Source organism: Morone saxatilis, unplaced genomic scaffold (assembly GCF_004916995.1).
Source record: "Morone saxatilis isolate NCDOM2014 unplaced genomic scaffold, NCSU_SB_2.0 Contig20, whole genome shotgun sequence".
Taxonomy (NCBI): Eukaryota; Metazoa; Chordata; class Actinopteri; family Moronidae; genus Morone; species Morone saxatilis.
This window is the reverse complement of record NW_023339763.1, coordinates 22,134,578-22,146,670: the sequence shown is the minus strand read 5'-3', so window position 1 is coordinate 22,146,670 and position 12,093 is coordinate 22,134,578. Positions and strand designations below refer to the sequence as shown.

Sequence of the window (12,093 nt, the reverse complement as noted above, 5' to 3'; positions counted from 1 at the left end):
TGTCTTATTGTAAGCCTTTTTTTGTACTAATTATTCATCTTAAATTAAGGTATAAACTCTTGAATACAAAGAAAGTGACCCAAATACTTGCTTATATTGAACACATCTTGCCTAATTTCTTGGCATTTTTCTAGTTTTAAGGACCATTACAGTCTTTCATTGGCTACATTTCTATGCTAGTTTTAAGAATTCTAGCCAGGCAAAACCAGCTTACCCCATCAGCAGATTGTTTTGGTCAATACAAGAACATTTGATTATATTTAAGAATATTGGGCTTGTTTCTAGAAGCGCTGTTTTTGCAGCATATACTGAGGATACTGAGGACGAGTAAAACATCAGCTTGTACAAAATGAACTAGTGTCATAACAAAACAATGGACAGGTAGAGTAGGTGATGTGCGCAAAACACTGGAGGAAACACCGAATAAAGTGTAAAAGTTGAATTCTTCCAGACTAGAGTGATTAGTTTTAATGATTCGGAATTATAGCTTGGAGTGAAATTCAAAACATGGCACAGCATATTCAAAACAATGTTCAAAGCTGAATTTCATTTTATGATCTGAACAATGCTGGTAGCAACGTTTAAGAAAAATGCTTCTGAAAATGCTTCCTGCCTTTATCACATGGGCTGTTAGTAGTGATCAGTGTTCCTGGAAATTAGTCCAAAATTGCATCATAAAAAAAAAACAACCCATTTCAGAGCAGCTACAATCGAGTCTGTTTTGTATTTTTATTATTTTGGACACATGCTGGATGCTTTGGAGTTTGTGCCCCCACTTTAATTAAAGTCAGATTCTAATAAACTGCATAATACCAGCCGCCTTAGTACAGTAGGAGAACAGGTTTGAGACTGTTCTGACCAAGATCTCAGGTTTGATTCACACAGCAGGACGCTGAACCTCTACTTACCTTGCTGTCTGCCAGTTGCTGCCCATAACCTTAAAGGGACAGTTCACCCCAAAATCAAACATACATATTTTTCCTGTTACCTGTAGTGCTATTTATCCATCCAGATTATTTTGGTGTTAGTGTTTTGGAAATATCGGCTGTAGAGATGTCTGCCTTCAATCCAGTATAATAACCAGATGGCACTCTGCTTGTGGTGCTCAAAGCACCAGAAAAATACATTTGAAAAATTCAACAGCAATGTCTCTTGCCAGAAATCATCAAACTGGTTACTCAAGATAATCCTCAGAATTTGTTGTGGTGTTGGAACCATTTTCTTTCTACCAAACAACACATGCCAAACTGTAACTATGGTACTATCTCAGTGGTACTAGGTGAGCTAGCTAACGTCACAGCTCAGCCGAGAAGGACACTATTAACATTAACATTTACATTGTGCACCGTCACGAGCCTCGTGATGGATAAATAGCTCTACAAGTAAAAGGGAATATATGTATTTTTGACTTTGGGGTGAAGTGTCCCTTTAATGTCTCAAATGAAAGGGAATATTTCACTTCTTACGTGCAATGTAAATAATAACGTCTGCAGAAGTTATTGTTGTGCACGTAAAAATCAACATCAGGCAAAAGATCTGTTTATTTGGCCTAAAAGGGCCATAAATAAAATTTTATTCTCTCGATTTATTAACAAGCCACAGGAAGTCCGTGGCTGTCTACCACAGCACTTAAAACATCTCAATCTGGCGCAGTCCACAAAGACATGAGACCCATTTGAGATACTCTGAGCCGCTGATAAATCTGAAGGCTCTCTTCCTTACTTCCTTAGAAAAATAAAACAAGACGTGGTAATACTGTACCAAACTGGAGGCAGAGCAGCGGGGTGATCCTTTTTTTCACGCAGAGAGGGGGTGCTTTAGAAAGGACTATGAGCGTGGTTGGGGAAGCTTGAATCAAACAGCAACAACAACAATAATAAACTATGAAAAACCCTCAAACTGTTTTTTTTTTGTTTTTTTTGCAAAGCTGAAGCAGAATGTGCTTGGCTTTCAACCACTGCAGGATTGCCACTGTTTTTCATCAACTTCTCCTCTCTCATTTCTTTATTCCCTCCCAACAGTCCGTCCCCTCCTCCTCCTCCTCCTCCTCCCTCTGTTGTGTTTTGTTTAAAATAAAAGTGAACTAATATTTAGAATGATAAAACCTATAGCAGCAAAAAGAGTAACAGAGGAATAACAGCTAGAAGCGAGTGACCCCTGGATTTATAAGGAAGGCATGGGTTAAGAGAGGTCCATGGATTTCTGCCCAGGGTCGGGCCTGTGATACAGGAGAGGTGTCTGGCCGTCCCTCTGAGCTCATCTCCCCTTGGTGGGCACCCTGCAGAGGGCGGCTATGATGTGGCTGAATCGTTCACACAGCTCCAGGGTGGAGTAGGTGGGCAGCTTGGGAGGGTCGTGGAAGCTTTTGATCTCCGTCGAGCAGTCCAGTAACTTGGGGAGGAAGTCGGTCAGCTTTTCCTGGAGGTTGGCTGCCAGCAGGAGGACGACAGACAGACAGACAGAAAGAAAGATAATAAATGATTAACTGTAAGGGCCATGTAGTGAAAATCTGATTCCTCAACACAGAAATCACAGGGTAAATATTTTCAGTGTGATATCACGAGTACTTTAAAAGCATGTTCCACAACAGAAAGATTGTAAAACTCCAGCCAATAGGGGTCTGGGTGATAATACGCAGCTTTTCCTGAACAAAGGCCAGCAACTCAGAGAACAGGCTCTCTGTGGACCCATACTGGAACATACTGATAAAAGCTGAATCCTCTTCAGTCCTGTTTTTCTACCAAGAAAAAACGTTCAGGGGCATTTCTTAGTGAAATCTCACACACACTAATTTAAAGTAAGGCTGCATATAACTCCATTGTTTGTTAATCTGCAGATTCTTTTCTGGATCATCAGTCCAAAAGTATAGACTTTTCAGTTTACAATGATTTAATAGTTAATTAATTATTCATTAGATTCATCAATTAATCCTTACTAGTTATATAGCTTTAAATCTGTTTGTATCATTTCTAAAGAACACTGATAAATACAGGTACACTGACAGTGAGCCAAAGGGGCAACCTCAACTTCAGGTCAAATATAACATGCTGGCGACACTTCAAGTCCCACTATTTATCATTCATAAGCGGTATAAAAACATTTAAAAAACGGTTTATAATAGGGCTGAAACTAATGATTTTCATAATCGATTAATCTGCTGATTAGACTTAAGTCAGTAACAACACACAGTGACAGACAAAAGTACACACTCAGGCTAATTCAGTGAGGGCTCATATCTAAGGCAGCTATGGCTGCAGGGATTAGGCTTTTCCCAAAGCTAGCCCTTATTTTCTTAATTAACTGGTTGTTTTGTCTCCAAAATGTCAGATGATAGTGAGAAATGTCCATTAAAATGTAAAATAGCCCAAGGTGGTGTATTCAAATGCCTTGTTTTGTTCAACAAACAGTTCAAAAGCTAAGGATATTCAGTGTACTCTCATGAAAACACCTAACAGTTAAATGGTCAGATATCCCAGGACAAGTGGAAATGCTGCACAACCTGGAAGCCTTTCTATAAGTGTGAACCGAGCTGTGGCCTGATTATGATCATCTTTGGCAGGGGGACGGGGAATGTACTAGTAACCTAAGACTTCAACTCTCCAGAAATATCTAATGGGCCGAGTCTGTTTCTTCTCTCCCAGGGACTCACATTCCATCTCTTGGCCCAGGTAGGAGCACCAGCGGTTCCTCATGTCCTCCACTGCCAGCAGGTCCCTCTCAGCGTCGTGGATCAGCAGCAGAGGGATGCAGGGCACCACCAGCTCGTTCATGATGCCAAGGCCTGTGGTCACCTCCGGTTCTTCTCCGGACTCAAACATGGCAGCCGCTTGCTCGTTTAATTTCTATTAGGGAAGGGGATGAGATTAGATCTGTTACTAAAACAACTGTCTAATACATTTATTCCCTGTACATGTGATGTATAGCTTAAATATTTGGCGGAGGCCCCCTATCAGACACAGCTGTGAAAACTGCACCTAGTTAAAATTGCTAATATTAAATTAATATAAAGATAAAATAATGGGATTTGTAACTCCTATTATTATTATTTCTTTTGTACAGTATGAATGCAGAATCTGCAGGCAGCGCTCTGGTTTCAATTTATAGTCTGAGTAGTACTGACCAAATCCTGCTTAAGAGAGTGTTGTTTGCATGCAGGTACACAGTGGCTCACATGCAATCTCGGAACCCATCAGTTATCAACGATTTACCTTTTTTAAAAATGTATCTGCATTCATATGCAGTTATCGGTTTATAGAGATTAGCTAAAATCTGTCTTTTAATGTAATTCTCGCGTATGAAGTTGCTAATCGGACTGCTGAGGAAGACTTTGCCCAGATATCCATTATCCGGATTTTCGCCCGGCTTCACCAGAAGCCAAGAAGCATTGTTCATTGCCATTGGTTTGACTGGTGATTGGCTGTGGGCTATAGCATATGAAAATATCTCAAATTAGCTTTTAGCAGTTCCTGTTTGCACTGTATTCATGGATGTACAGACAACTATCACTGGATTACTTAGATACAAAAAAAACCTGATGGTTCTCACGAGAGTTTTCTTCTATGATTTCTAAGCAGATTTATGGACAGAGATAGTAATCTCTTTGGAAAGTTTAAGTCCCACTTAATCTAAAAGAAATGTATCCTGTTTGAATTTTGAGGGAATTGGACGCTAAGGTTTACCCTAAAAGCCTCCATTAGCTGTGTGTCTGCTGTAAGTGCTGACTGTGTTGATAAATGGCCAAATCAGCAGCCCAACAACAACAACTAGCTTCCAGTTCTTTTAGAACACCGGCATGCACCTGTCTCTTTCACCTCATACAGTATCTCTGCCTCATGTCTCTTGCTTCACATCCCCCTTCAACTCTCACCTGGGGAGAGAACCTCTGATCTAGATTCAAGCAGTAACTTGAAAGGCAAAGTTGCCCTCTTGGCTTTTAGACAGCAGAATATCCTGACCAAGGACATGAGGATTACTCATTCTTGATTTTTCAAAGAATGCACTTTGTTGCCAATATAATTTACTTATATCTGTGTTCTCTTATTCAATTGCTTTATGCCAAACAATATTCTTGAGTGCTTTCATTTTTATGAAGTCATTCATTTTACTATTCTTGTTCTTTCTTGTGAAGTTTCTTCTAACAGATAAGTATTTGACAGCTAAAGTACTAACAGCAATCCTACAGACATCATTATTATCACATAATATCCTACAGCCAATGGAACTGAAGAGGGTCCTGACATTCCTGCATGCATGTGGATACAAGCTTTTCTTCCTGCTCTTGGCCAAAACCACCTTGCTGTCACAGACAAACTCCCTGACCTCCTCTCTGAGGAAACGACCTGCTTTTAGCGAGCCAGTTTGGAATTGGGGACTGTGAGGCTGGATTTGCAAAAACATCCAAGTACATTAACTGTGTCAATGTTAGCAGTGTTTTCAATTAAAACAAGAGCTGAAGGTAAACAGCTGAGCGGACGCAGCCAGAGGTTCTGGCCAGAGATCTAAGATGACCGATCGGGCTGTGCGGAGCTGAGGTTTGAGGTTAGCTGAGGACACGCTTGTGTCTCATGGTAATGTGTTTACACTCGCTGGCCCTCCTGCTTCCTATTCCCACTCCAATGATTACATTATGAGCACAATGCTGGTGTAAGGTTACTGAGTGCAGCAGCAAGAGGGCTGCTAAAGACCAGTATGAGGCTGATCAGACCAAAATACCCTCAGCTCTAACCAATAATACCAGAGCACAGCCTGGAGCGTGGTGGGGGTGAAATGAAAAGGGGCTCACATCACAACGCTGAAAGGATTTTCATCTGTCAGTATCAGATGAAAAACCTTCAGTGGAATCTTTTGTGGGCTGCAAGCAAGCCAAAGCAATATCTCAGCGAAAGCAATTTGATTATAGTACCACAGCTCAGTATTGAAGGGGAAATATCTGGCCATGTTAGTTTTGCTGAGTCACTTCAGCAGGGGAAGTTTGACACGGAGGAAAGGGAGTGACTGAGAGGAGATCACAGGGAAGCAACTGCTGGCGACAAAGGTGTGTCCATTACAAAACAGACCCTTTGTAATCACGCTGTTTAATTGAAGGAATATGCCATAAAAAGGTACAGACATATCCAGTAATTTGAATAGATACTCGACAAGTTGTGTGAAATAAATCACTGTGTTACTGTTTGCGATGCCTCACCAGCAAACACTGGCGACGGTAATGGCCAAGAAGCTCCTCATCGTGCCCTCTGTACAGCCCTTTAGACAAAAGCTCCTTGTTGTACTGGTACGAGTAAATCAGATACATCAGAGCCTCCATGTAACTGGAAAGAGAGAAATACACAGATGTTACATTCAGATAAAATAGCGTCAAAGTTGCTCTGAGAACTTCGAGAGTATACCATTTCAAAGACAGAATAAACTTGATGAACTCACTGCACAACAATAAAGCTACAGGAGTTGCACAGACTGTAAGTTGCTGCCCTCTGCAGGTAACACATCAACATTTACTGGTTGCTACAGATAGGGGAAATGAACTGAAAAAATGTGCAGCACTGAACTCATGAGTAAAAGCTCTAACAAGACAGTTGCAGTTAAAATGTTTCCAATATTAAATATTAGGAGGAGCACTGGAAAGGTGTCGCCATACTTTGTCTTCTGAAAGAGCTCCAAGCCGGTCACCATGAAGCTGGTCGTCTCACGGAAATTCCGGTACGCCTGATGCCACATCTGATTAAGATAAACAGACGTTAGCATAGGAAAAGTCACTGAAATTTAAATCCAAGAAGTCATATTGACTGGCAAATACTAGCATTTTAATGATTAACTGTGTTACAGCCAAGGCTATAGAAACAATGCATAAAAGGCAGCATAACAGGACTAATATTTTAGATGTGTAAAAACCCAGAAGACACCACTGCTGACCTCATATTCATCCATGTTGACCTCCTCAGGCTTAATTAGGTCCAGTTTGGCACGTGCCACATTCATAATGCTCTTACATCTGTGGGAGAGGTGGGGGAGACAGGAAGAGGAACCGGCGTTAGCGAGGAGATGGTGAGTCATTGTGAGGTACTCCGGCAGATGAAAGAGTCCACCCTGCCCCTAGGCCCTAACATGGCCTAATGAATCACTCTTTAGTGCTGAGAGGAGAAGTGAAACACTCCTCCGGAGGCTCCTATTGAGGCCACATGCACACATAAATCTAATTATCTTGCTCAAAATAGAGGAGAAGGGAGAAATCAATTTTTCACTCATGAATATGGATTGAGGCCAACACGCGTAGTTGAAAAGTTTTAAGAGATAGTAAGGGGCATTACATACCCTAATGACATGAACATCACAGTGTTAATAGGGAGGGAATCTTGATATTTGCTGGCAGTATTAAAAAAAAAGTCATTATTGAACATGTGTCTCCTAAGATTTGTGTTTGAACAAAGGACAGAGGGAATACCATCAGATAGGATTTGCAGCAGAAAGGCATTGTCCAGATGAGACACTGTCAGTAAATCTGAAGGCCCTGTATGTCAGTCAAGGTCTCTGCTGCCCTCTGCTGTTCATTCGGAGAAGCTGATTGATGTAAATGATCCAACTTGTTTCTTAAAAGTGACTAAGTTTAAGACGACAAGAAAAAAGAACCAGATTTAAAAAACAAACACTGCATACAGTCTTACCCCACGGTTCCAAAACTGGGGGCACCATGCTTCTTTATTTAAAGGAGTGTAAGACAACTTAAAAAATATACACAATAGGCCTATATCTCAGCATTTCGTTCAAGTAAAGTTTAAGTAATTTTTTGATTATTATTTAAGATCTAAACTTTGAAGATCTGAACACAAGCTATATTCAGTCTTTACTCTCCACTAAGCAGCTTCATCTTGCATTAAAAAAAAGTGTCAAAAAAGAAGCCTACTATGTAGTATTCCGATTGTTAAAAAAAAATTAAACATAATACAGACAGATAATTGTATAAAAAGTTCCAAAACTGACCAGGAAAACTCACCTGATGCAACATTCTGCTCAAAATTAATTCTAATAGCTCATTTTACACAAACGTCCTGCAGTTGTTGTGTTCACTGTTTCAATTCATTGTAGGGATGTTCCTCGTAATTTAGACTAGTCTAAAAGTAAGAAAACCCTCAGAAATCAGTCAAAATTGAGCACAATTCAAAGACTCTGTAAACACACACTGCTCACACCCAGACTTCACAAGTTCTTATTCTTAAACAGATTACCCTGTTTAAGTTGTATAAACTGTTACACGCATTTCACACAGGGGCAGTTTGTTACATTATCTAAATTTAAATGTCAGTAAATGCATTTGGATACTACTTGAATGGGACACATATGGACAATAACTTTCTGCTGGACAACGCTGTGAATGATTAGGAAGAAAAGGCTGTTCATGTTATTTATTGGATTGATATCACTCTCATGGCAGCTTCAGCGTTGTGGGATAACTTGATACACGATGCCTTTCGAGTTTTTATTTTACTACCGCTGGCTGGATTCACTTTGTGATACGATAAAATGTAGATGATGGCATCGGCGATGATGTGAAGTTACAGAGGATAATGTTACAGCCTTCAGGGAGCTGACAATCTGACGCTACGTTAGCTGACTAAACATCACCTGTCAGTCAGCATATACAGCGATTCTATAATGTGATTGCTAGTCTGTCAATGGTTAATGTCATCCTAACTTACTCTGGGTAAGCCAGTTCTACCATCCTCTTTCCCCTGAATAGTGCCATCTCCAAAAGATTTGTTGTGAGAAGTTAAATGGGTAGAGAAGGAACTTACTGATCGTGCACGATCAGTAAGTTCATTGTACAGTTTATCAGTTGTTCTGTATTGTTATGGTTATGCATTGAATATAATATGAAATACCCATACAATATGTCGTACTTGAAGGGTGGTCAGTTTACTCAATGATAAAAAAAACGGGTCCTTAAGAAAAAAAAGCGTCGGGAACCACTGGTCTAACCTACCTCTCATCGAAGGCCAGGTTCCTGTCAGCAAACTGTGTGAGCAGAGTCCTCTCCAAAATCTTCTTGGGCGCCTGGTTTTGGATGAAGTAGACGATGATGTGCTGTAGCCGGTAGTCAGTCTCAGGAGATGTGTCCTCTTGTGCAAATCTCAGAAGACGAGCATACTCCAGCTTTATGGCCTAACCACAGAGACAGAGAAGTGAAGTCATTGTTAAAAACTCTGACTAAGGTTAAGGTGGTATGGACATGGACATTTTAGCCATTAGCCAGGTCCTCTTGAGTTGAGAACTTAACGGCAACCTGCAAAGGTCTGCAATTAAATACATTCTGGATGTGACAGTTTTCGTCATATTACTACTTCTGGACAAATAAGTTAAGTTAACTAGTCACAACATTGTTGGTTTCCTTTGACATACTTTGATGGGTATTCAGAGTTAGATGAAAACACACAAAAGAACTTCTACAGTAGGCTAAATGTGTACATGAATCTAAAATATCACATCAAATATTTTAAGGTTGGCACACATTCGTTTATGCTCCTCTCTCTCTGAACTGGAAAAACTGTTACATGTGCCATTAGATTATAGATTATAATAATTAGGTTATATATATTTGTAGTAATCTTTCTAAATACATCATTGGCTTCTATCCAGTTAGAAATGTATTTCTCTCCTTTGCTTCACACTACAGGAGAAGGAGAAGAGGCATATAGAACTGACATGTTTTCTGAGTTTGCTGTTCTTAATTAAAATAAAAAAAGAGGTTTGAGAGACAAGTGCTAACTGGATTTGGCTGATTTTAATAATCTAATGTGCAGCCCCAAAAGTAAAGCAAGGGTTTGAGTTAATCTGTTGAGTTACAGGTACTGTAATATTTAATAAATACTGTGGAGTGTTTTTATCTGCCTTACCACACTGTAAGAAAGTACACAAGAGAAGACCAAGATACACATAAAAGAGAAGGTAGATGGAGGTGGAGTGGGTGAGTGAGTGTGGAATGAGGAAAGGTAAAGGAGAGATACCTTAAAAAAGGCTGCCTCAGGCCCATTCTTTTCATATACGCTGCTGGATTTGCCAATGGCCATAATTATACCCTGCATGTTGGGGGTCATCATTGCCTGCCCAGGAAGCAGGAACCATGTTAAACAAAACAACAGGTCCTTGTGACGAACCGAGCAAGGTCAGCCACTATGTTATGTGCTCTGAGGCACTACAGTAGAGCATACCACAGTCAGGGCATGCTAGACATCGCTCAGCAGTCCATGCATTGGTTAGAGTGACACAATTGTGAGGGACACAGCCAGTCAGTTAAATGGCACAATGCGCAATCCTCACAAGGATAATGTGTGAAAACCAAGGCAGCCATATGACAGCTGTGTGTGACAGATAGCCAACAGTGCAGGGGACAGGCTGGAAAACTGACAACAGCAGCAATTCTACACTCAGAACATACTGACCTACAACGACTGCTGTTATCAAGCCAACCCAAAAGAAAATGATTCCATGATTAACTGCATGAAATCTGTGCAAACTATAATAAACATCCCCTGTAAGTGCATTTGGCTTTATATACAGAAGTTAGACATTAAACGGACAACATACGACTAATTCGAATCACAACATGAGCCTATGACCTTGTTTTTTTTTTCACTTTAGAGTGACTTGAAGAAGCAGATCTAAGCTTTCTGCTAAAGATCAACCTGCCTTGGTGCCAAGATGCAGACTGGCTCAGGAAGAGACTTTTCACACAAGAGTAACGCAGGAAGGCCAACAAAGAGGTCAGTCTTATTGCGCAGCATTTTCAGCCTCAAGCCAATCCTGAAATCAGTTGGCAAGTGTCAGTTTTTCTCAGGTGTGAAAAACCTTATGTGGAGCCATGTGAATGGGCAAATGATGCTCTCACTCCATATATCAAACAGGCACAGACTTCTCGGCACAAAAAAAAAAGGGAGAGAAGATTTGTTTGGGCGAGAGCTACCTCGTCATCATACCCCCCCTCTTCTGACTCAATGACAAAGGTCCCCACATTGGGAATGGCCACCTCTACCGTGCGCTGGCCAGGGGACTCATCCTCCGTGACCAGGTCAGGAGGAGGGGTGGAGGGGGTGCTCACCTGGACCTCAGGCTCAGGGGAGGTGGGAGGGGGGAGAGACTGTAGAGAGAATGGGACAGATGAAACAGGGAGGAAAGAGTACTGATGGAAAGGCAAGGAACATTAAATGTAGAGTGAACAAATACAGTGAAATATTAGGAAAATAATATTTATCAAATAAACTCATTGTATATTTGAAAACTATAGAATTGAATTTTCCCTACACACCAACAGCATCAGCTGACTCAGTGGGACCAACTGTGGACATGCTGGAAACTTTAATAAGCATAGAATAGGGAAAGGTATAAAGGATAGGTTCACATTTATTCATGCATGTCTTAAAACAACACTCACGCGTCTGTATGTGTGTGCAATGAAGGGCTGACACACGGTTAGACACACGGTGGATATTTTACAAGCACGGACCAGGTAAAACATTCGGTACCAGTTTTTGATTGTTTCCCGAGGCTACATGATTAGCAACAAGCCTCCTCCACACACTCAACTGCTGTTGTGAAAACACAATTGAGGTTGAATTTTCAAAATGTGAGCTGTGTTTTTTGGGTGACTTTAGTAAACATACTGCTGGAGAAACAGGGAGAAAGAAATAGGTAGAGGCAGAGCAGGGTGAGACAGAGGGTGTTGGTGTGTGCGTGTGGGAAAGAAAAGCAGCAGAATGAGCAGATTAAAGTAGTTTGTGAGTAAACACGAGTGAAGCTTTCAGGGCTTTTTTGTTGAGAAAAAGACAATATAAATAACAGCTACCTGCTGCAATGCTATGCGAGGGAACCGAAACAGTGAAGTCGCAGGTTGTAAAAAACAAAAGAATGAGGTAAAAAGGCTATTAAGCTATTGAGGAGGTTCATTTTAAAGAACTGCAGAGTTGAGTGAGCATCCTCTGTGAAATAATCACTGCGGATGTAACCTTTCACACAGAAGTGGTCATGTGATTCATTGTTAAAGTATTATATAAAGTAAAAAGTAACTATTGAATATAGCAGCATTATGCTCTTATATTGGCACTTCCA

General features: G+C 40.7%; 1 protein-coding gene across 4 annotated transcripts in view; it reads right to left on the bottom strand.

Moving 5' to 3' along the window:
- Positions 1-445: 445 nt before the first annotated feature.
- Positions 446-12,093, bottom strand: part of usp25 (ubiquitin specific peptidase 25) — a 31,053-nt gene continuing 19,405 nt past the window's right edge. For 2 of the 4 annotated variants that reach the window (XM_035666954.1, XM_035666952.1), the window contains 8 exons: positions 10,952-11,125; positions 9,996-10,091; positions 8,975-9,153; positions 6,910-6,988; positions 6,635-6,714; positions 6,185-6,308; positions 3,650-3,842; positions 446-2,429 (listed from right to left, as the gene is read on the bottom strand). In XM_035666954.1, the coding sequence (XP_035522847.1) occupies positions 2,257-2,429; positions 3,650-3,842; positions 6,185-6,308; positions 6,635-6,714; positions 6,910-6,988; positions 8,975-9,153; positions 9,996-10,091; positions 10,952-11,125 (1,098 nt within the window). In that variant the 3' untranslated portion in view covers positions 446-2,256. The remainder of the gene's footprint in view (positions 2,430-3,649; positions 3,843-6,184; positions 6,309-6,634; positions 6,715-6,909; positions 6,989-8,974; positions 9,154-9,995; positions 10,092-10,951; positions 11,126-12,093) is intronic. The other 2 variants (XM_035666955.1, XM_035666956.1) reach the window with 2 other exon arrangements.